Source organism: Carcharhinus amblyrhynchos, chromosome 3 (genome assembly GCF_965287045.1).
Source record: "Carcharhinus amblyrhynchos chromosome 3, sCarAmb.v2.hapA, whole genome shotgun sequence".
NCBI lineage: Eukaryota > Metazoa > Chordata > Chondrichthyes > Carcharhiniformes > Carcharhinidae > Carcharhinus > Carcharhinus amblyrhynchos.
Genome location: NC_137326.1, coordinates 82,199,318 through 82,225,213, shown reverse-complemented (window position 1 = coordinate 82,225,213; position 25,896 = coordinate 82,199,318). Strand labels below are relative to the sequence as shown.

At 41.8% G+C, this 25,896-nt stretch overlaps 1 protein-coding gene and 1 non-coding gene across 2 annotated transcripts in view; one reads left to right on the top strand and one right to left on the bottom strand.

Annotated features, from left to right (window-relative positions):
- LOC145340894 (ephrin type-A receptor 3-like) overlaps positions 1-25,896 on the top strand; it is a 343,738-nt gene that overhangs the window by 6,246 nt on the left and 311,596 nt on the right. Inside the window, exon 2 of the mRNA XM_080185441.1 lies at positions 9,593-9,657. Coding sequence (XP_080041567.1) covers positions 9,593-9,657 — 65 coding nt within the window. The remainder of the gene's footprint in view (positions 1-9,592; positions 9,658-25,896) is intronic.
- Positions 3,438-3,628, bottom strand: LOC145341618 (U2 spliceosomal RNA). Its single transcript, XR_013886390.1, has one exon. It is a non-coding gene; the product is annotated as a U2 spliceosomal RNA (small nuclear RNA).

The window sequence follows — 25,896 nt, the reverse complement described above, 5'->3', positions numbered from 1 at the left end:
ATAATAGTTACATTTTTGATAACTTGTATTCATGTAGCATGGATAAACTAGGCTGCTTCTTAGAGGAGTGGTGACAAATGAACACCAAGCTAAAGCAGAAGAGGGCAGGGGATCAAAAAAATCAGTCCAAGCAGCAAGCTTCAAGGGACGTTCTTAAAGGAAGAGAGGGAGACAATGAGGCAGAGGAGTCTAGGGCCTGAACTCCAGAAAGGGTGGCTCATACAGTAGACCTAATACAATGCAACTTCCCACTGAATCCCCAGTGGCCATTTGCATTTCCAAGATGCAGTGCAGAAATTAAGTTCTGTTAGACCTATTGTTCTAAAAAACTGATTTTCTTGAATCCAATACCAATTCTAAAATGAGGTTAAAGAGCTGCTCTGTAAATGAAGCACATCACTTGATCAGCTAGTGTAATTTCGGCAGTGTCTCACTGACCCTTTGATGTATGCTAAAGTCTAATACATACGCTTCTTTAAAATGGCCCCTTATGAATAGGAGTACTGTATTTAATAAAAGCCCATCCCTAACTGTAATTTGCTCTCTGTACATGTTCTAAAGACTGCATTATGAAGGGTGTTGAATCTATGCATTAAGAGATAGTGCCAAGCTGCTTGGATCAGTGCCAATTGATGCACTCAGACCTATGCAGGAACCATAGATAGTGCCGTTGCAGATAATCTTTAATATCAGTTAAACACAGATAATCTGTCCTTTTTTATCCCTGATAAGCCTGGTCCGCACATCATTCTCTAATGTTTTGAATTAACAATGCTACTCATTTTTCAGTTTGGTACACAGATAACGACTACTTGACAAAAGCTGAACTGGGTCTATAAAAGAGTATGAAGCAATGGAAACATAGATTAATATAGAAACATTAAAGTCTTGACGTATCTAGTATTAATCCAGTTATGAATGGGTAATACAGCTGGCTAAAAATGGAAAGAATAAATGCCCCTAGGTAATTCAGCAAGTTAACCCAGTGATTTAGCTCAGCCACACAAATCAGAAAAACCCATGCTTTGATTTCAGCTCTGTGCTGAACTGGTTGACCAAAACAGACAACATGTATCATCTGTCAGTTGGGTTAGTCAAAGAAGAAGACAATGATATTAGTCAGGGTTCCTGATCCTGATTCTGTTGGAAATTCCTTTGTTGGTAATGGACATGCACACATGTATGTCATCTGAATGTAACATTGAGTTTTGCCTCAAAGCCCCACCATGATGGGTTGCCCTGTGCATATTGATCTCTAGGTCAAGGGTAACAATGGCTATGAAACAACACCGGATCAAGGAATCAATATCTCCAGAGGTGGGAGAATGTTAACAAAAAACAATGGTCATTTCACATAGTACAGGCAGAAATTGTGCCAGTTTTCTCTGTTCTTCTGGGGATGCTGGCTTTCATTGGGGTTCCATCCTACAAGTGGCAGAACTTCTTCATGTGCGAGGCTAGACAACAATGGCTGCCTTTTATTTGCCTAGAAATAAAATGGCTTTGAACCCAATCCTGTTTCTATTAGACATCTTTTTTTGAGCAATCAGGATTCACTGGATAGGAATCAGGAATGAAACCTTGGCTCTTTCATTGCCTAATTCAGTGGTGTTGAGGCCATTGTAGCACCACAACTAATTTCTAGATGGGATTAACTAACTCAGCATAGGTAGGGACTCAAACCAGGACCATTTAACAAGTACATGTAATGCAAAGGGGCTTGGTTAGTTCAGTTGGCTAGACAGCTGATGTATGGATCAGATTAATGCCCCCAGCATGGGGTTTAATTCCTGCTCCAGGTGAGATAGACACAGGGTCTGCCTTCTCATCCTACGTGTTGTAAAAAATCATGGCAATTTGCCATGCATTAGTGAATAATCACCAAGGATCTGACTTTGGGGAGAGAACTCAAAATGAAGAAATAATGCTTCAACTAACTGAGACAAAACTGGGGCTATTTGCTGTGTAGTAAATGGACAATAGATTGCTGCCTGAGCTCCAAATATAAACTCATAATCTGCTCCGCCAATTTTCTATTCCCTCCAGTACATCATGCTTGCTGCCTCATTATATATGGATTACTGACATTTTAAAAATCCCCTTAAAATACTAGATGGATGTGTCATTTGAAATCCAACAGACCAGACTTTCAGCTTGTGAAGAAGTAAGTGTGAATATACAGGGCAGATAAAGTAGAAGAAGTAGATGCTGTAGTTCCTGTAATGAAATGGAGTGGGTAACCATTACAGTGATACTACCCCTGAGCAGCTAAATGTAATGACAGCACAGGAGGGAGGAGAAAAAGAGGCAAGGATGTAGGTCAACTACAAACCTGCCATGTGTTACTCTTTAGGAGTGAGCCTTTAAAATGATAATATGTACAACTTAAAGAAATAAGCAAGTTGTACTCAGAGAGACAACTGTTCACGTCTTCAGGACACAAGGCATTATATCTTGTGTGCTGCAAAACAGTACAAACAACAATTCCCCAGTTAACCTGTTTTGCTGATGTTGATTGAGAGATAAATATTGATGAGGACATGAGGAAAATCTACTTGCTTTTCTTTAAATAGTGCCATGGGTTATTTTACATTTACCTGAGGAAACAGATAGGATCTCAGTTTCCATTTAATGTCAGATGATAAACAACAGGGCCTCCATTCAATGTCATATGAAAGATAGCACCTTAAACAGTGCAGCTCTCCCTTAATACTTCTCTTAGCCATGGCCTAGATTATTTCCTCAAGTCCTGCAACGGACTTAAACCGTGACTTGACTGAGGAGTTGAGAATTCTGCTACTCAGCCATGTTAAATAATCACAGATCCACATAGTGAGTATCTTCATATTCTGTCATTCATGCTGTACAGAAGTGCCATGTCTGTGCTGACCTGATATCGACAGCCCTGCAAATGCAGGATTAGGACATTACCCTTTTACTTCTGGGACTGAGTTTGAATGCAACCCAAATTGATTGAATTCAGTTCTTAGCTGTCTTGCAACAGTTTTACGGATCCTGAGTGAAGTGAGTTTTGGCACTTTTAGTTCACTCCCCAGTGAACTCCTCGTATAAAACCTTAATCCAACACTAATTATCTTTAATTGGATAACTCCATACCTGTAAAGGGCAGCCCTGCTGTGGGGAATTGAAATTCTGTAATGGGGACTGAATAACAGGTGTAGTTTGCTGAATGAATTCTGATCCATAGTAACATAGTTTTCAAACGGAGACCCTAGTTTCCCCCCAACCCTAAAGAAAAGTGCAGCAGGTCTGGGAGACAGATTATTGTGCCATCAGGTTGGTGAATTCTTTTTTTTTAAACTTTATTCCCATCCAATCCAGTCAAATTAAAGCCAGTTCAGAGTCCCAACAAGTTGGGACATTCCCGATCCAAGCTGACAAGACAGGGCTCTCACCTCCTGTCTTGGGCTTGATGTACATGGTCCAAGCTGATTGGAGTAGGTATAGCTCCTCCTCCAGGGCTTGATCTCATTTGCATCTTAGCCAAAGGCCAAGATGTCGCTTTTAAAAATTGCTTCAAATGAAGCTGAAATGTAACCTAGTGACTTCAACCAAGTGCAGCATGTCAATACTACAGTTGATCTTAGCCAAAAGGCCGAGAAGTGATCTGAGAGATAGGTGATCTGAGATGGCCTCAAATCCACTTGGTGAATTCATTGTTGTTCTAACTGGCATATTATTTCCTTTGCTAGATATTAATGAGCAAATGTGGTCTCCAGTGATGACACAGGTACCTCTTTTTGGTAATTGGGACTTTTATTTGAATGAGGGCAGGTAAAAATTATCTGTGCACCAATATTACTTCTGATAACAGAAACAGTGCAACAGGGTGTTACAACACATCAGCAGTGCCTGTGTGAATCTCACAAATTCTTTTAATTAATATTTGTGATTTGAGGTGTATGCAAATGAATAGGAAGATGGATTTAAGCTTCATACTGGTGCTACCACTCCTGACCTGCCCTCACATGGAAATTAGCACAATGAAATAGGAGAGCAAATTCATCAGGTCAGAAAATGTGAGACATTCAAACAGGATGTGATTAGAATATAGAAATTTTCCAACAAAAAGAATGAATGGTACAATGTTGTGGAGGCAGAAGCACACAAACTTTGTAATGGAAAACCTAATGAATTGAAACCTAATTTAGTCTAGTAACTTTTTTTTCATTGATACATGGGCATCACTGGCTGGCCATCATTTATTGCGATTCCCTAGTTGGGAGTCAATCACATTGCTGTGGCTTTGGAGTCACATGTAGACCACATCAGGTAAGGATGGCAGATTTCCTTCCCTAAAGGGCAGTAATGAACCTGACAATCAACAATGGTTCATGATCATCATTAGACTTTTAATTTCAGATTTTTTTTTATTTCATTGAATTCAATTTCCACCAACTGCCATGGCAGGATTTGAACCTGGGTCCCCAGAAAATTAGCTGAGTTTCTTCATTAATAATCTAGCGATAATACCAAGGCCACCACCTTCCCATGTCCAAAGATGTGCAGATTAGGTGGATTGACCATGTTAAATTGCCTCTTAGTGTCCAAAGATATGTAGGTTAGGTGGATTAACCAAGGTAAATGCACCAGGTTACAGGAATAAAGCAGGATTGGATGCTCTTTTAGAGCATTAGTGCAACTCGATGAGCCAAATGGCCTCTCTCTGCGCTGAAGGGATTCTATGGATTCTGTTCCATGGTTGTGAATTGTATGGGTTGAAATAGTGATTGTGAGGAAGATGGGGTCAGTGATAGGGGAAAAGATTTATGACAAAACACTAGCCACCCAAATGCTGAGCAGGAATAACTTTTTACAGCACATCCATGACTAGGTGTTGGGTAAGCTATGTGACAGCACAGAGGTAGAAGTCAATCATGGTGGTGAAGAGGTAAAACTGGGTGTCAGCACTATGTATGTGGAAGCTAATTCCATGTCTGCTGGTGGCAGAATGTAGAACCTTCCACAGACCTGAAGAAGGAACACCGTTTCTGAAAGCTTGTGGGATTACTATCAAATAAATTGGTTGGACTTAAACCTGGTGTTGTGAGCCTTCTTATGGCAGCATGTATGTCAGAGAAGGAACCAAGGATAAATCCTTGGGGACTTTAAAGCAGATGGCAGCAGGAAAAGGAACGATGGCAGGAAGTGCTCTGGCTGAGTTCTGAAGTAAGGGTGGAAGCATGTGAGGGCAGTGCCATGGATCTGCATAGCAGGGCAACACTGGAAGAGAATGGTTTGTTCGACCATGTCAAATATCACAGGCCAAGGAATGATAAAGTAATGCTGTTATAATGATAGCACATGTCATCATTGTCTTTGATTAGGCTGTTTTAATGCTATAAATAGGGAAATCAGCCAGGAAAGATTTTAACAGGGAATTGTGGAAGAGACACACATTGAGCTGTGGTGCAATGAAATGCTTCAATCTTTGGAGAGGGAAGGGCGACTGGAGGTAGAGTGACAGTTGGAGTGAAAGACAGTGAAAATCATGGTTTTGAAGGGACATGAGATATGCTTGAGTATTGGGAACCATTCACAATGCCAGTTAACAAGAAGGCTCGGAGGAGGGGTTGGGATCATTTGAAGCAGCTGAAGATGGTTGGGCTTAGGACACTGTCCTGAGGAACTCCTGCAGTGATGTCCTGGATCTGGGATGACCTCGAATGACCGCAGCCATTTTCCTTTGTGTCAGGTATGACTCCGGTCAGTAGAGAGTTCCCCTCGATTCCCATTGACTCTGGTTTTGCTCAGGTTCCTTGATACCACAGTTGTTCATAACTCAAAAATTGACAAGGCAAAGAAGATGATATTGAGGGGACTGACTAGAAACTTGGTCAAAGAGATAGGTGTTAAAGACAAGAGAGAGGTTTAAGAAGGACATTCCAAGCTTAGGACCTAGATGGCCAAAGGCAAGGCTGTTAGTGATGAGGGATAAAAGGTGTGGAAGGTATGTGAGAGCCAGAGTTTGAGTTTGTGAAGGTTGCATCTACTTGAAAAGTAAGCAGGGGCTGATATAAGAGTCAAATGAGTGACCCAGCCACAGACATATTACACAGATTGGCATCAATAATCTATGAGGGGTGAGGGAAGAGGAAATCATGTTTCTTATCAAAATTGATTCACCTGTTGCCTGTGGCAGACCTGTTTTGCTCTCTGTTATTTATTTCCACAACACTTTTAAAGTAGCAAACATCTTAAGGTACTTCACAGAAACATGAAAAAAACCAACCGAGGGATTTACTTCAACTAAGTATGTAACACAAAACCTCTCCCTAAACTCATGGCGGAGCATTAGAAAGACTAACTTGCATTTGAACTATAAGGTGATAGGTTTAAGGAAGTGTAGTGCAAATTTGATGGTTATTCTTTGATGAAATTTGTGGGGCACTATCCCACATTAGTACTTAAATCTGAAAATTGTGAATATGTCTGTGTGGAAGAAACTCTATTTGATTTCCTCCATCTTCATTTGTCTTCCACACCTAATGGAGTCTGAGGCAGACACACTTAGGTCAGTTTGGATAGCTATTGTTTTCTGGAACAAGCCACCAGCCTGTTACCAAAGGCTAGAGCTTGAAGGACGCCATCCTTCATCAAACATGGCTGACCAAGAATGTCTCTTGATCTTATACCTGCCATAGGTGTTTTGGCAGGATCTATGGACAGATAATCAACCCGTCTGGCCATGTTTGGCTTCCTGTTGCTGTCAGATTCTCAGAGGCGGGGCACTTCCCACTGCACCACAAGACCTTCCCAGGAAGCAATTGTGTAACTTTGCGGTATGGATTCTGTAACTCATTTCAGTCGTTACAGCTCCATGTTTCCTCTCGCCTTGGCAACAAGTGAAAAATTCTTACCTCATAATGTTAATGTTATTGGAATAAAATGGTAAGACAGGTGATAAATGGTGTATTCTCTTGGAAATTAGACCACTGACTAATTGGTGATTTGTTTAAACGTAGATGGAGAAAATCATCTTAGTCTTAGCTTGTAATGAAAGCCCTGTGGACATGAAGTGCAGGTGTGTAAAGTGCTAACTTACCATGATGTGACTGTATGAGGTAACGCTGCCCAACTCAGACACATTTATCACAGTGGAGCCAAACATTGTGTCAGCTAATGGTTATTCAGAAGTGCTTTAATGCTGCTAACAAAAAAGTTACTTTCCAGTGCTGAACTATTATTTCAGAAATATTATTATTATATTCTGAAATATTATTATATTTCACAATAATTAGCTGTTCAAATGTGTGAAGTTTAAGTGAATACTGCACTAATTTTTAAGGGCGCTATGTTTATTATTGATCCCCACGTTCTTCATTTATTCGAACTCGTGTTGCTCTGGTAGATAGCATGATGTGGGAAATTAATTTTTAGAACTGAACAGCTAATTCACAAAGAAATCCATGGTTCCATCAGAACTTCTTCAAAGTAAGACCTTGGTCTTTACTCATCTAGTTCTTCATGAGTTATGAATTTTGGAATCTTGGAATATTAGCCATTGAAACCCCGTGGTACAAAAAGAGACCATTCAGCTCTTTGAGTCTGCACTGACTGAGTCCCATCCCTGTAACCCTGCCAGATCATTTAAACTGCACATGTTTGGACTGTGGGAGGAAACTGGAGGAAACACACACAGATACAGGGAGAATGTGCAAACTCCACATTGACAGTCACCTGAGGCCAGTTTCGAACCTGAATGCCTGGCAGTGAGAGACAGCAGTGCTAACTGTGCCACCATGCCACCTGTGTTGCATTATTTGTAGGCAAGACGGTCTACATAAGATGGGATGGTGGCGTAGAGGTAATGTCAGTGATGATGTCGAGGCCCAGAACTGGTAGCGTTTAAATTCAAATAATAAATCTCATAAATAAAGCCACCCTCAGTAATGATCATCTTGACAATTATCATTGTTATAAAAACCCATCTGGTTCACTAATGCTCTTTGGGACAGGAAATCTTATCTGGTCTGGCTTACATGTGCCTCCAGACCCACAGCAATGTAATTAACACTGAAATGGCCTAGCTAGCCACTCAGTTCAAGGACAATTCAGGATGGGTAACAAATGCCAACCCTGCCAGTGATACCCACATCTCATGGAAAGGACAGAAAAAGTGACAACAGATACCATGGCTGGAACTCTACCACCTCACCCACCAGGTAATCAGCATGGGCGAGAGTCTGACAATGAAAATGTCTGACCTCGGGTAGGAATTTCCGATTGTTTCCTAGTGAGGCCATATAATCCCGCCCTGTGTTTTTCAAATGTACATTCACAACGCTGGATACTCCTTTTCTGTGACCCAGTTTCAGATAAGCCAGGCCTTGTAAACTATGTTTGTATTATCGTATGAACACCAACTTGAAAGATAAATAGAGATGTTAAGATAATGTTCATTCTTTAATACAAATCTCATTACTGGCCATTATTAGTGATTTAATGTGTATTGTCCATCCAAGTGAGATGGTTGAATGTGTTGAAGCGTGCACAGTCTACTGTGGTTAAATTAAGTCTTGACCCCAAAATGTTTAATTAATGAGCCAGGCCATCATTTGGTCATATACCATATATTGCTAATAATAGATTTCAGCGCTGTGCACCAAACACTTTAACCTGCAAGATTAGAATGTAGCAAACCAATCCAGCTTGATTCACTACAAAGGCTGGGAATAGGATATGTATTAAAGAATAAACATTAACTCAACGTCACAACAAAAACAGAAAATGCTGGAAAATTTCAGCAGGTCTGACAGCGTCTGTGGAGAGAGAATAGAGCCAATGTTTTGAGTCTGGATGACCCTTCGTTGCTCTACAAAGGGTCATCCAGACTCAAAACATTGGCTCTATTCTCTCTCCACAGATGCTGTCAGACCTACGGAGATTCTCCAGCATTTTATGTTTTTCTTGCTGATTCCAGCATCTGCAGTATTTTGCATTTTTATATTAAGGCAACATCTCTGTTTATACTGATTGAACATACGACTTTGTGTTGCTAGCATGATATAAATATAGTTTGCAGGGACACAGTTTCATATTAACCTGAGACTGGGCATGCAGAATTGCATATATGCAGATAGACCATGCAGATATTTGTTCTACAGTTTAAGTGTTGCTGCATGCAGATTTGCTGATGTACCATGCTTACTTGTAGTGATTACAATTCGAACAGTCTAACAACTTAAATTCCCTAAACTAAAAGAGAAGCTTAAAAGATCTCTTGTGACCCATGTGTTAGTGGTTATGATGTAGCACCCAGCAAGTGGATGTCTAATTATTTCAAGTGCTGATTGAAACCAGCAACCAGCACTGCGCTTTATACATTCAGCAGCAAATATGAAAATTGAACATTAATCCTGATAGGCAGCTCAGAATATCCAAATCCTGTTTATTTTCAACACTAGTTTTAAGTTCATTAAAACTTGAAATTCAGGGAATATTTTCCACTTTGACCACAATGAAATTTCAATTCTTTGGAAAGTTCAGGGCAGGTTAATGTTGGTCTTCACTCAAAGGTAGCCTGATTTTCATTACAAAGGTTTACAGTTACTTTTCTCCTTGTTTACAGTTACCCTCCTGGATTCGATGTCAGCTCCTGGAGACTTGGGCTGGGTGGCATATCCACCAGAAGGGGTGAGTATACTGTATTCCTTTTGAATTAATGGCCTGACAAGGACAAAGGTGTCAAAAATGAACCTGAATCCTATTTGGATAGCTACTTGACAGTAGATATCCAAACATGCTGCCTCTAAAATAGCGTGTTTGAAAATTAGCGCAATGATGTTGTGCCTGGAAGTGATTTGCTATCTCAAATTACCTCTGTAAATTGTCTATTTGGATGTGTTCAGATGGTCGTATATTCTCTGATGTAAGGAATTAAAGTTATAGTGATAGAGTGACTTATATCCATTGATCCATCAAAGACCCAGTCTTGAAGATTTAAAGTTACAGGGGAGGAGCAGTGGAATGTAGAAACAGTGCAACTTTCTATATTTAGGAAGATTTTAATCATCTGAAATCTTTATAGGAAGACTAAGACAGAAGCTAGATCTGGAATTAGAAAATCAAAATACCGCAAGTGCTGGAAATCTGAAGGGAAAACAAAAAATACTGAAAATACTCAGCAGGCCGGGCAGAATTTGTGGAGAGAGGAAAAACAGAGATAACATCTCAGCTCAATGTCCCTTTGCCAGAACTGCGAGCACTATGAGGTGAAATCGTTTAAATGAGGAAAGAACAAAATACAAGACATTCGATAGGGAAGAAGGTAGGAGAAACTAAATTACAAAGCACTGATTGTGCAAGACAAAAGACAAGAAATATAGGCTGTATCCAGAAGACGTTAAATGGGAAAATGCAGAATTGTTGGCAACAACTGCCATCCAAAAAATATGAATGGGGCAGTGATACGGACTGAAATCGTTGAACTCAATGGCCAGAATTTTCTGGTGCCATCTTCCACCCCCTCACCTCCCCTACCTCCCAATCCCCTGGCCTGTTTTCCGGCAGCAGAGGTTGTTCACCATTGGCCACTGATGGGATCCTCTGGTTCTACCAAAATCAATGGCCATTTCTGTGCTTACAGGCCACGCTGCTGGGAGCCCCGCTACAGGAGGGGATTGCCTTTGATGGGATTGGAAGATCCGGCCGATGGCAAGGTCCAGAAGATCCCACCCAATGTTGAGTTCAGACGGCTGTAAAATGCCTAATTGAAAGAGGAGGTTCTGTTCCTCATGTTTCCTTTGAGGTTCAGTGAAGCAGTGTAGGTCAAAGTGGGGGAGGAGAGTTAAAGTGACAGGTAATCAGAAGCATAGGGTAATGAGTTTAAAATTGCTGGAAATGTGTAATCTGCAGGAACTTTCTGAACATCTCAATTTTGTCCTTTTGGGAGCATAATGCAATCACAGTGAGGATTTCCAGCAAGATTAAACTGATACATAGATTCACAGGTGGCACTGTGCAACGAGAATCAAAATACAGGAGAGCTAATTTTAGTTTTAGATTTTCAACAGCAGTGACCCATTCATATTCAGAAAAGCTTCACTTACCTCATTCATCAGTGTGACCGAGGATTCCAATCTGAGTTGATAGGAAGTAATTTCAACCTTGACTGCTTGGGTGGTAAACCAGTGGGGCAGATGTCCCACCTCTTATAGAAACTGCCCAATTTCCATTTCTATTAATTTCCATGAATAAAATCTACTGCCCAAATGGTGACAGGGAGAATTATCCACATCGTATTTACAGAAGCTGCTGACTCTCTCCACCTCCTCTCTCATTTAGTCTGGTATGTCTTTTGCTCTCCCCTCCCTGTGTGCTGAGGTTAATTATTGCAAGCAGATTCCAACTATCACACACAGAATGATAATAATCATTGACATTGCAGGTCAGGTTCTCCTGCTACTTATTTAATACCTTTGGCACACACCTTCCTATCTTGAAGCTGCACACTTGAAAAAAATAATTTCAACTTTGGGTTCAATGACTGAACTTGAAGTAGATGGGCTAGATTGCAGTATCCTGTTATGATTTATTTTCTTAAGCTCATATTTCTGATAGATATGCAAACTAGAATAATTTAATGGGGAAGGTTACCTAATTGATTTCATGGAGGGTCAACTTGACCCAGTCGGTGGCACTCTTACCATTAAGCTATGGATTCAAGTCCCACTTAAGGGTTTGATATCCTATTTTATGTGTAACCTTTTGGGTAGAATATTAACTTGAGGTGGCAGCAATCTATATCAAGTCATTCAGAAGCACTTCAAGGATCACATGTTACTGTTCAGGGTAGAGCATTGAATGCTTCCCTGTTTTCTTGTTCAACATTGCTGCCCAAACCAATGCCACTTGCTACGGATCTTGTGATGCACAAGTTGTTAACTTTTTTACATACGTGGGTCAGTGCATCTTAAAGTAATGAATTGTGTGTGAAATGAATGAAGATGCGATTATAGAGCCAAGTATTTTCATTCCTTTATGATCAGGCTGTGCTTATTTGATTCAGGAATGTAAATCAAAACGGTGATGGAGCTCACAAGTCCACTTCTGGGATTTGATGGCCATGGAAGGTGTATTCAAATCGTGGCCAAGCAGGTTGATTATCCTTCTTGCCCGATGGCAGGTGGTAAGAGTGGGAAAGTTTTCTGGTCAGCCATATCTCATAAGGCAACGGCAAACGGCTGCAGTACTTAACCAGGCATAATCATGGACCAATCCAGCAGAAGTCCATGGTCACTAACACACTCATAGGGCAGGTACCTGAAGGAGGAGGATGGAGATCAAGTTTATGAATTAAGATGCCACGTAGGCTGGGATGTTTTCTTCGGAACATTGGAGGCTGAGGGAGGTACACAATTTTGATGTACAAAATGATGACTCTAGATAGAGGGCAGCGTGGTGACACAGAGGTTAGCACTGCTGTCTCACAATGCCAAGAACCCAGGTCTGTGTGGAGTTTGCACATTCTCCCCGTGTCTGTGTGGGTTTCCTCTGGGTGCCCCAGTTTCCTCCCACAGTCCAAAAATGTGTGGGTTAAGGTAATTGGTCATGCTGAATTGCTCCATAGTGTCGGGGATGGGGTGGAGGGGGAAGAAGTGTTATTAGATTAAATATGTGGGGTTATGGGGATAGGGCCTGGGTAGGATTTTTGTCTGTGCAGACTTGATGGGCCGAATGGTTGTCTCCTGCACTGTTGGCATTCTATGATAGAGGAGAAGTCAATAACTAGGAGGTAGCTTACATGTAGTTGGCAGGAGAATTAGGCGAGAGTTCAGGAGAAATTATTTCACTTAAAGGGTGATGGGGGTCGAGATCTCACTGCCTGAAAGGTTATAAATGTAGAACCAGTCAATGCATTTAAAAAACAAAAAAAAGCCTGAAGGTGTCCATAGAGATTTAGTAACTGGGCTAGCGATCTAGAGGCCTGAAAACTGATCTTGAGACATGAATTCAAATCTTATTGCACAAACTGGGGGATCTAATTTGGTGACAAATTGATTTTTTAATAAAAACTAGTATCTATAGTGGTTACCATCATACTCTTGGATTATTGTTAAAAAGCGTCATGAAAACTTTGAGCTCAAAATTTCCCCAGACTAAAAGGAAAGGAAGGACATTTGCTGCTGTTATCCAGTTATTCCAAGATCACCACCACTCTCCCAAGGGGAGATTTCGGATGGGCAATAAATGTTGGCTTTAACAGTGATGCCCACATTTTGTGAATGAATCAAAAAAGCAACAGACTTCTAGTTGAACTCAGGGCAGTGATATAATCCCATAGAGACCATGAACTTTAAAAAAAACTCAATATTTGATGACAACCATGAGATAGGATTTCATGTTTTGCTACTTTTACTGCAACAAACAAATAAAAATCAACATGGAACAAGCATTAGCTAACAGATTACTAATGCACCAAAGTAAAGAAAAGCTGCTTTCATAAATAATAAAAGCAAATTACTGCATTCCTGGAATCTGAAGCCAAAAGAAAATACTGGAAAATCTCAGCAGGTCTGGCAGCATCTGTAAGGAGAGAAAAGAGCTGATGTTCTGAGTGCAGATGACTCTTTGTCTTTTTCCAGCATTTTCTCAAAAGGTGCTTTCATATTAAGTAACTAACATAACTGACAATTGTTTTACAAAAACTCTTTTTGGAATCTGCGAGACGTATGGCACAAACAACCCCAGATATCTCCGAGTTCTCCAGCAGACTCAGTTCTCCTTGCAATGCAAAATCAAAACTTTCAGTGCCCCTAGAAAATCACTTCACTCAACCTGAGTTTTCTATATTTGATGGTGGTGCCATGCAGGAATAGGAAATCTTGCCTCAGGGCAGTCAGAGGATTGGATCTCTCCAGCACCCCAGGAGGGATGTGTAGGGCATTAAATCCAGAATTTGAGGGAAGGTCTGACTGGGATCAAGCTGCAGGCTCTGGTGAGAAGGGAAAAGGTGGTAGGGGCTGGGATTTGACAGGCAAAGAGAGCAGAGAGAAAGGTGAGGGAATCTTCCATGGACCCACTCAGCCCATTAAAGAGGGACTGCCACCAATTCATGCAGGTCAACTTATCAGGCTGACTGCTTGATGTGTGGCTCCCCCGCCTTCAGTTAAATTCTGGCAGTGGTGGGAAAAGCCTCTGAGGTGGGAGAGCACCAGTAAGAGTGTTAGAAAATTCAAGTTGAAAGCTAACTAAAGCAGGAATGAGGATTTGAGGAGAGTGTTATGGAGATGGAAATGGCAGACTTGATGATGAAACAGATCGTTGGCCAAAAGCTCAGGTCAGAGTTAAAAATGACATAAGTTGCAAATGGTCTGTTTTAGCCTTGGACAGTTGCCAGGGAGATGGATGGAAGCAATCATTATGTTCAAGGCAGCTAGGAATCGACAATAAATGTGGCCTCATAAGCATTGCCCGCATTCCCAAGAATATATAAATATATTTTAAAAATTATCTTACTGGAACAGCAAAATAGAAAATGTTGCAGTTGAGGCTCCCATGTGACTCAGATAGCTATATTTAACTGTGTGACTGTTCAAAAGTTGAAGATGTTTGTTCAGATTTCAAGGAGAAGAGTTGAGCTCGGAGTTTCTCAGTTAGCGACAGCTGAATGTTGGGATCACTTAGGAATTCATTGCTAATGACTGTGCAGGAGCGTATATGTCAGAAATTTTACCAGCACATCAGCCATTGTTTTGGCACCAGGAAAAGAGAGAATTCAAATATGGACATAAAGCATCAGCACTCGCCCTTTTCCAAAGTACATTACTTCTAACCAAAAAGTAAGGGCAGAGGAAGAACCATGCGGAAAAAATGTTCATGTGATGTGTGGTTAGGATTTGGAGAGCACTGCCTTATAGAATAGTGGATAGAGATTCAATCGTCAACGGGATTCTGCGATCTCATTCACACCGCTGCCGCTGTCGGTGAGAATGGAGGTTTTGCCACTCGGCTAAAACGTCATGGACTTCAACAGGACTGGCGAATCCCAACTACAGATGAGGTTGAAGAAACCTGGCTGTAACTTTCAAAGGGGAATTAGATAACCACTTGAAGGAGAAATGTTTGCAGGGACATAGGGAAAGAATGGGGTTGGGACTACATGGATAACCCTCCGAAGAGACAATGTCGATGCAGTGGGCCAAATGGCTTCCTTGTGTGTTGTACAGTGCTATATTTCTGTTGTTCTATATAAGTCTCATTAACCAGTTAGAGACATAAACTTGAGACTTTTGCTTCAAGCAACATATTTGCACTGAGATGTAGAGGAAAAGGGTGAGATTCTCTGGCCTCCCCTCAGTGTTTCTCTTGGCAGTGTGCCATTCACTGGTGGTGAGTTCCTCTGGTCCCACAGCTGTCAATGGGAATTCCCATTGAAACTACCCCAAACCACTGGAAAACCCACAGCAGGGGGTGCGCCACTGGCAGGGCCAAAGAATTCCAGCCTATATATTTCACCATTTCTGATTTTCCCCCCTTCTTCTGAAGCTGCAGACTTCTTGTGATGCATTTCCAAAGATGTTGGCCACATTGCAGAACTCACCAAATTGTTATTCCTCAGGCATGAATCTAGATGATGAGAGCATGCATTACCAATATTCCCACCTGCGTGTAAAGCTGGTGCATTGAATCAGACTCGCACTATGGAACCTAACTGATCTTCACTGAAAATTGGGACACCTTCATAATGGACAGCCAATCACAATGACCAGTTTTGTGCCTGGTTGGCAAGTTGAAAATTCACCTCACCACCACCAGGCTATTCAACTGTGAGAGGCAAACACAGTTCTCTCACGTTCAACATCCACCCATCATTGTCTTTACCCAGGGGTCAGTGGACCGCAAAGAGGACCACATCCAGATTGAGTTTTCCAAGCCCATGGTTGCTGATGCCAAACTAGCTAGCATCAGGAATCCCAAACTATTGTAGCATTGAGATGTCACGGTAGTTTTTTGTAACTAGAAATAGAGACATGTCTCTAAGGGGCAGCACAATGGTACAGTGGTTAGCACTGCTGTCTCACAGTGCCAGGAACAGGGTTTGATTCCTGGCTTGGGTTACTGTCAGTATGGAGTTTGCATGTTCTCCCTGTGTCTGCATGGTTTTCCTTCGGGTCGTCCAGTTTCCTCCCACAATCTGAGAAATGTGCTGATTAATTAGATTGACTTGCTAAATTCTCCCTCAATGTACCTGAACAGGCGCCGGAGTATGGCAGCTCCGGGATTTTCACAGTAACGTCATTGCAGTGTTCATGTAAGTCTACTTATGACTAATAAATAAACCTAACTTCTAATTTTTTTACTTTTACGTGTCGGAAACGTCCATCTGACGGCATAGATCTCAGTTCCTCCATATAACTACGTCAGTGCCATGACTTTTATTAACAATAGGACCTGATAATTAAAATACAGCTCCTAGAAACCCATTTCACTGTGACGTTGAGGTGTTGGATTCAAGGATGGTATGTGATAAAAATTTGTAACAAATATCTGTTGCTCTTATTTTAGTGGAGAAAGGTTTTCCCCATTGAAAATTTTAACAAGAGGAGAGTGTCCAGTAAAATAAGATCAGAGAGTCTGGGAAAATCAAAAACATAAAACACAAATACAGTAAAATGAAGATGGTTTTGCTTAATCAAAGCTAAATTGTAGATTCTGCCGCATTAATGCCCCTGTCAAGATGCAGTAGTGCATTCAACTAAGAAGAATACTTAGTTTGCATTGGATATTACAGTTTTGTATCCTTTGCTGAGCACCCCTAATTCAGAAACAGGTTCTTCCTACCTCACCAAGCATCCCCACTCGTCCCGATCCCTGTTACTCAGAGTAAACTACCATGGAATCATACTGCGCAGAGGCTCTTTGGCCTCTCGAGTCTGCATGAGAAACAACTGAACTCCCACCTAATCCCATCTGCCAGCACTTGGCCATTGTCCTGAATGTTATGATGTTCTGATGTGGATGTGCCAGCATTGGACTGGGGTAAACACAGTAAAAAGTCTGACAACGCCAGGTTTTAGTCCAACCGATTTATTTGATAGTAAACTCACAAGGAGTCCTCTCGAAAGCTTGTGAGTTTACTATCAAATAAATCGGTTGGACTAAAACCTGGTGTTGTCAGACTTTTTACTGTGTTATGATGTTCCGTGTGCTCATCCAGATACATTTTAAATGATGTGTGGCAACCCACCTCCACCACCATCCCAAGCAGTGCATTCCAGACTATTATTATCAAGCATTGTTTCTTGATTGTGTGAAAATAATTTACCAATTTTCACAACTCATTTTCACTCCAGTCGCCTGTTCCTGCCTTGTTGTAATGGGATTACTGGAGAGAAGAGAGAGAAATGATCCCCCTGTTTTGGAAAAGGAACCAACAAATACAGAAATCCTTTTGTTTGGCTTCCCTCTCTCTCCCCAGTACCTAAACAATACAATTGATTTGTCTGGATCACCAAGAGGCTTTTCAAATAGTGAAAGTTAATGAACTTTTATGTCCACTGGGACTGGAATGGGCACTGACAAATCCAGTTGCAATCTCAATCCAATTCAACCACTTTGAACAATTAAAGCCATTTGAAAGACTTCAAATTTTGAACTTCCAATGTTTCAATGAAAAATTTCAATTTATATTGATAGCAACTTTTCCAATAAAGTGAAGCAAACAGGACCATTTTCTCCCTGTTGATATAACTGAAATTCTCTTGCACATTCCGGTGTGGTCACTGGAATACTCTAGTTGTCTGGCACCCTTGTTTAGACGCGATCAGGTCTGCTATCAGGTGCTGAAGAGGAGGTTTACTCAAAGTTCTTGCTTCTGAGATGAGTGGGTTTGAGTGGAACTCAAGTAAATAGTTACTCAAGCAATACCAAAAAATGACTTGCATTCGTATAATCCCTTCCACAATCTCAGGACATCTCAATGTGCTTTATAGCCACTGTTATAATGAAGGAAACTTAGCAGCTAAAACAGCAAGTTCCCACAGCCAGGAGTAAAATGAATGACAACTTGAGTGGTTTTAATTATCACAGAATAGAATTCCTGCACTGCAGAAGGAGGCCATTTGGCCCATCAAGTCTGCACCGACAACAATCCTATCCAGGCTCTATCCCCATAACCCCATCTATTTACCCCGCTAATCTCTCTAACCTTGGGATACTAAGAGGCAAATTAGCACGGCCAGTGCAGCTAACCTACGCATCTTTGGACTGTAGGAGGAAACCAGAGCACCCAGAGGAAACCCATGCAGACCCAGGGAGAACGTGTAACCTCCACACAGTGACCCAAACTGAGAACTGAACCCAAATCCCTGGACCTGTGAGACAGCAGTCCTAACCACGGCTTGTCACCGTGCCACCCATATTGTTGTGTTGGTTGAATGATAAATTTGGTCCAAGACATCGGGGTAAACTGCCCTTCCCGCAGACAAATCCTCTATTACAAATCTGTAAGATGGCACTTCTGACAGTGCAGCACTCCTTCAGTACTGCATAGAAGTGGGATCCTTGATTATGTGCTTTGGTCTCCAGGGGGGTGCTTGATGCCACAATGTAACGACTCAGAGATGAATGTGCTACTGCTGACACCTTAAATGAGCATGTATAAATTAATTGTAATGTGAAAGACATTTGAGATATTTATACTTGGCTGGCCACTGAAGGACGAGGACGTTGAAAACACCAAACCGGGTGATGAGTTTAATATTTTCAAATTGGTTTTAGACAAGGAACAAAAGATGATATTTATGCAGCTGGAATCATTACAGGCGATGGTTACCTGGCTTAATCAAGTGAAGCTCCTTGGACAATAAAGCTAATTATAGATTCATTGCAGAGCTGAACACTTTACACAATAATGAAGAATGTCAAGGTTACATTAAAATAGCAAGAGAGGCTGGGGAAATCCAGAAACATTAAAAATAAATACAGAAAAATGGAGGTGGTTTTCCTTCATCAAAGCTAAAGTGTAGATTCGGCCGCGTTTAATATCTCAGTTTAGATGCAGTAGTGCGTTCAACCAAAAAGCATACTTAGCAGTTTAATTCAAGTTATTTTAATGGAAATATTGTGCCTTTTGCTCAGTTAGAAAACTGAGCATCCCTAATTCAGAAACAGGTTCTTCCTACCTCTCCTGCCTCTCCCACTCACCCCCATACCTGCCACTCAGAGTTAAATGTCATCAGATTTTGTTTCCTGATTTTTTGAACAGAATTTACTTATTTTCACTCCAGTTTTCTGTCCCTGCCCTGTTGCAATGGGATTACTGGGCCAGAGAGAAATGATCCCTCCCTTCTGTAAAGGGAAACAAGTTAAGAAATCCTCTTGTTTCACTTCCCTCCCTCCCTAGTACCAAAACAATATGATCAATCAGCTTCAACCATTGCAAGCATTTAAAGCCATTTGATAGACCTCAAATTCCATTTTTTCCTTTCACCTGGGGATGTACACAGGTCAGTCCTACAATGGCTTCATTCTGTTTCAAGAGACTAATGATGGGGAGATTGCAATCATTCTAGTTTTCCTTTTCCATAACTTGACCAAGTGATTTTTCCTCATGTTTGAGATGCGCAGTGAACATTGGCAAGTTGTTTCATGAGGGTGGATCTCACGGCTGATCCAATTCTACTCGCACTATATATTTAGACATGTACACTTTCAGTCACTCAATAGATATGAGGAGGGATTGGTTTGTTTAGTTCAACCATGGCTCAGTAAGTTGCACTCTTGCCTCTTGAGTCAGAAGTTTGTGGTTAAAGTTCCATTCCAGAAACTTGAGTATGATTCCAGGCTAACATTGCACTACAGTCCCAAGGGAATGCCACACTATAGGAGGTGGGAGATTTTGAATGAGTTGGTATATTGAGGCTAGGGCTAGAATTCTCCTATGTCGTACACCCCACCACCACTGCCAGAAAGAACAGAAAACTTAGCACTCAGCTAAATCTCCATTCGTTGCACTGAGACGGTAGAATCCTAGCTGCAGGCGAGGTAGGAGAATTCTGGCCTACATCTTGAGTAGAAGTAAAAGCAATCACATGTTAACATTTCAGAACAGCAGAGGTGTCTTCCCTGCTTCCTAATCAATATTTATCCCTCAACCATCACCTTGGAAATGAATTGGCCAATCATTATCATTGTTTTTGGGAACTCTATTTATAAATTGGTCACTATGTTTCCTACGTTACAATAACCACTTCAAAAGAGCCCCTTTGGCCTTGGGATTTCCTTAGATATTGAAGATAATGATATAAACACAAGTTGTTGTTTCTTTCACCAGTGCAAGGGGACTGAAAGCTGTTATAATGTCCAAGTGTTACCTCAGCTGACATCAGCCTGGGAAGCAAAATGTGAATATCTGGATTACTGATCTGTGCATTACTTAGGTTGCAATATTAGATTCCTTTTCCCAAACGAGGCAGTTTTGACACAATCTGCACCAATCTGTTTTGATCCAACTCAGTAGCAATTTATGATACCCAGAAACTGAACATGTAGGGATTGTAGTGTTTCAGTTTCCGATTGCCAGTTTACCTATTGCTTATTGTGGGTGAGGAAAAAGCATAAATTATACTCTTTAAGCATCATTATCCCTTCTTTGCATTTTAATTAGGATTATGGTTATGTGACAACACAAGGGCACAAAACATACAGCTAACAAAGAGGCTACTTTTTTTTTGGTTCTATCTTTACCACATTGGGCCCTGTCTATGGTTCTTACAAAGCATTGTTTTAATTTGGATTAATTATTACTTCTAATCCTATGTTAATTAATCAACAGTTTGTTTTCAATTGGACCGTACTGGTTTTTATTCATAGTATAAAATTCACATGGTAACTTGTGGCTACCCCACAAATGCTCAAAAGAAGAATTTCTGTTTAATCTAAAATACTGGTTTACTTTATCTAAATGGCATCTTGCTCAAGCCTAAATGGCCACGTACACCCTTAATTGACGTCAATGCTACATGTTCGGTTATGTAGCAACTGCCATCAGTTTGGGATTGCTCGTGTCAAAGGCAAAACAATTGTCTTTTATTGTCAACTATCCTTTTGCTTTGCTTCTCCAAAAAAAATCACAAAAGTGCGCGAGCGGTTTAATATAAAAATAAACCTTGCTACATTTGGCCTTCAAATGCAAGATGCTTAGCTGTGGGTATTACTGTGGTGGATCCATTCAGTGCAAATAAATGATGATATACTCAGGAAGTGAAGACTGACAAGTGCAGCACCAGTTGCACAGCAGCACTCAGTTCCCACTGCAGCTTTCAGTCTCTGCTTCTCCCTTCAGCATCCAAACTAAATGTTCCCCCTTTGCTTTGTCTATTTTCAACAACTCAGAAAGAGAGAGTCTCCAGCACTCAGACAGTTAAGCAGCAGGGGGTTTGCTGGCATGAAATGTCAGAATTTGGATGTCACAGTGTTACTGGTAAACAAAATCTAACCACACATGTTGACTTGGAGTGCACCGAATGAATAATCTATTTACTGCCTTTCGTCACAGGCCATCTGAAAAATAACAAAAGTCAGTCATAAAGTTCCTCTTGTTCTGCTAGCATCTGTATTATACAGGATATGGATAAGGTTGCACTGAATTCAATGTCCACCATATTTTAAAAAATTCACTTGTGGGACATGGGTGTCGCTGGCTGGCCAACCTTTTATAAACCGCAATCAAATCAGCCCGTCTACACTCTTTTGTCCAATCCTCATTTTTGATGGAGGTGGGGACAATGGTTTGGAATCGAATGGAAGCCCCAAAATGGATTTTCCCATTCAACTGTCCCTATCAATGACATAATGGCAAGCTTTAAAAATCAGGATCCCCATTTGCATTAAGTTAAATGCCATTATTGGGCATTTACACCTGAGAGTCCCCCCACACCACATTGTCCATTCATGTTGGTGTGAAGGCACGCCAGTGTGAATCATGACAGGTTCCCCCACAATGTGCACTTGGCAATTAGAAGCCATTAGAGGCCGACAAGCAAGTACAGCCCCAGAGGGGAGAAGGTCATGCCTGGGTAGTATCTTGGCACTGCCCCTTAGATCTGTGCCAGGACAATAACGAGGGGGGCTGTCCGTGGGGCATGGGAGGGTACTCTTTGTCTGTGGTGGAAGGGCTCTGTGGTGGCGGTGGGGTGTGTGTGTCTGAAGGAAAGATTCTGTTGTGGGGAGGGCAGGGGAGTTCTGTGATATGGGGTGGTGGGGGGGGGGGCAGAGTTCTGTAGGGTGTTCATTCTTTCTTTTTGATCAAGGCATCCTTTAAAAACAGTCTCCTGATTTTTCAGACCTAAGTTGCTGTCAGGGCATGCTTAATCAGAACACGAGGGGACGTTTCCCCCTGCATTTTTATTTCACAAAGTGTTTAAAAATATGGTGGGGAAAACTGGTAAGGCAGCCAGTGGACAACCCTAGGCTTTTCCTACCCAAGACAACACTGTCAAAAAAAAAACAGTAAATTCCGGCCAGTATTTCTCATCAGCATCCATTCAGTTATACTCAGTGAACTTTCTTATGGAATTTCACTTGTTTTGCCATAGCACATTTGTTCAATCCATTCCCCCAAGACTAGACATCGCATGGAGAGTTAATCCATCTTAAACAACTTCTAACGCACTGTGATCTGTTATACTTCGGAATAGCTTTCCCTGGAAGCAATCTCACTATTTTATCCCTCCGGCTGATGGGCAGGGCAAGTTAGTAAGCTTGCGAGAGAGCTGATAAAGAAGTTTCACGCCAGATTTCTCACTTTTCGCGATCTTACCAGCACCAGATATCCGGTGAGATCAGCCTTATGCCCAAAAAAAGCGGGAGGCTGATTGCTAACTGTAAATTTAATTTAAATATTACAATCGTTCGGGCTCACTTGCCTTTGCAGCCTCATTGGTGAAGTCCTCACCCGTGAGGATCACATATGGTCACTATCTATGGGGACCAGACATGATGACCTCGCTGGTGGGTCTGGAGGCCGTTGACGTTCTCCTTCTCGAGGTCAGGGGCAAAGGGCTCACTGGGCACACTCGCAACACCTGCTGAGCATCAGACAATTCAAAGGGAGGATGGGGCCTGAGGGGGCAGCACCAACTGGGGTGGAGTGCTGCAACCTCTGCAAACGTGATTGGGGCAGGAGGGCGCTGCATGCTCTGCAACTGGTGATCGGCCGGTGCATATATAGGGGACGGGGAGATCAGATGGTCCATGGGGTTGGGCATTCGATCCAGGTGGAGTGGGAATCAGCTGCAGAGGGCACAGTAGCATGGGGGGGGGGGGGGGGGGCGTTGTGGGGGCGATTGGCTATGATGGCTGGGGGGGGAGGAGGGGGGCAGTGAATGACAGATGTCTATGTTCACAGCACACAGACTCCTGCACATGTGCAATGGTGCCCTCTGCCTGAAACTGTGGCTTTCAGTGAGCTTAGGTTCAGCCTCCTCCCCACTGCTGGTGGGAAACAGATCTTGCATTTGTTTTTCAGAGTGAGGTAAGATTCATTTTTTTTATTTGCCCCCAAAAAAAGTGTGATTCTCTCCCATTTTCACGATTGACTGGCACCTGCAATTTTTTTTGGTAAAGTTGCCTCTTTTGTGTCCATTTGTATTAATGTGAAAGCATTGAGATTTCTAACCTTCAAAATTTAATTGTCTGACTAATGTTTTTGACTTTAAAAGAAAACTCAATTTGGAATCGTGTAGTTTTATTGCTCCTTCTTATTCCTTCTCACCAATCATGGATTAACAAATTCTTCTTATCTGCTACATGAAATAGAACAATATTAGGATGATAGCCCATACCTTTTTTTACAACCAGCATTGAATTGAGATTATCTTCAGTCCCAGAAGGTATATTTACCAGATATTGATGTTCAGAGGGAAACTTTGCTTAATGGTTGTAACTGAGACCTTAGTAGCTTCAGATTTACCCCAAGGAATTGATAAGATGAGTTTTAAGACTGTGGAAATGCTCAAGTGAGCACAAGACCACCATCAAATATTTTTTTCCAGCCACTGAAAGGAGTCTTCTGGGGTTGACCACGGAATAAAATTGGACCTATTTCAATTACAAACTAATTTTTGAAGCCATCTTTGGTACTTACTACATTAGTGATAGTTTTTAGGGTCCCATCGTACCATGTAAAAGAACGTTCCTGAACACTTGCATTTTACTACCAGAACACATCAATTCATCATAACCAACCATAGTCTACAGTCAGCACTCTCGTCTCCACACTGGAGTGTGTCTTCATTCTGTCCTTGAACTATGCATCGGCATCCCTGAGAGAATGCTTAGTCCTGCTGCAATTTAAAAAAAAATCTGTTACCAATAGTTTCTCAGCAGGACTCCTAATAGGTCTGTAGATCATTCCCTGCAGCAGGCAAGCCCTAGGCAGTACCATTGTTTTAAAATAATGATCGTGCCACCATGTGTCTGCAGATATATCTAATTTGACATGTTAAGATTCAAAAAGCAGCATTTCTTTCTAATGTAGTCAAAATTCATAAAATCTAGTTTCATAAATCAACCCCCCACTTACCAGGCTAGTAAAGAATGAATGAATCTTTGCAGCTATCTGTCTTGACACAAAGAGGTAGAAATGCATGGTGGGTATGAGTGGAAAACACATTGTATTGTAACAGTCGCCAGTTACATTTCCATATATTTTGGTGCCAATAACTTTATAATGCAAGGTCACATTGGGAGTGCAAAGAGGTTAGTGCAGAATTGCCTGCTTAGCCCAACTACCCAACCAAATTTCTACTCTTTGCTGTGTAATAAAAGTGGACATGATGAGGAGATGCCAGCGTTGCACTGGGGTAAAACAGAAAGAATTCCCTCAACACCAGCTTAAAGTCCAAACAGGTTTATTTGTAGCAAAAGCTGCAAGCTTTCGGGACAGCCTGTCCCTTTATCAGGTGGCTGGGAGTTCCACATGGCTTATACCAAGCTTTTCTAATGTCCTGGTTGTAACCCTATGCAGCCCAGGGACAGTTTTTGAAATTCTGTTCAAACAGCGAAGTTTGAATGAAAGGTTCTGCATGGAGCTGCTCCTTCAATAATAAGTCATTTCACTCCCTTGTTTGCTGCTGTTAGATTCGCTCATAGCAGCAAATTCTGGCAAAGCGCAATCTGTGATTGGAGGATCAACGACACCAGTGGCAATATCTTGGAAGCTTTGGGAGCAAGGCCAAGGGAATAGAGATGCACCAGGGGAATGGGGCCCAGGTGAGCTTGAGCAAGTTCGACTGGGGCTGAATCGTGTCAGAGCACGGTCCAAACAGGCAAAAGTGAGTTTGCATGGGGCCAAGGCAGATCAGAGTATAGCCCAAGCTCCTGCAGAGGACCAAAATGGAACCCAGGCTTCCAGAATTGGGCTTATACAGATTAGAGTGGGGCATTGGGCAGCAGAGATGAGACCTGTTGCTATTTGAGTGAGTATCTGGAGACCGCGTGAGAGAGAGATTGTGAATGGGGTGAGGAAGAGAGGGTGTAAAGGGCTGGAGAGAGGGAATGGGAGGGAGTGAGAGGATGTGAGGAAGAATTGAGGTGTAAGAGGGGCTCAGTGTGAAAGAGGATAGGGAGAGTGTGTGGGGGTTTTTAGAGACGAGATAGGGTGTGACAGGTTTGTGAATGCACATGCATGTGTGTGTTTGTGCATGTGTTGCTAAGTCTGGTTCAATCCCAGTATCAGGGTTCTCAGTAACTCTCACCCACACCCACTGACATGCACAGTGGGTGAGGGTGAGTGAATGAGTATCCTGAGATTTGGGGTGGAATTTGCTGGCCTCTCAACAGCGCGATTGCCAATGTAGAGGCCGGATTTTGTCTGATGTCTATGATGTCTATGGCATTTTGTGTGGCTCACCCGTCCCACCAAGGAGA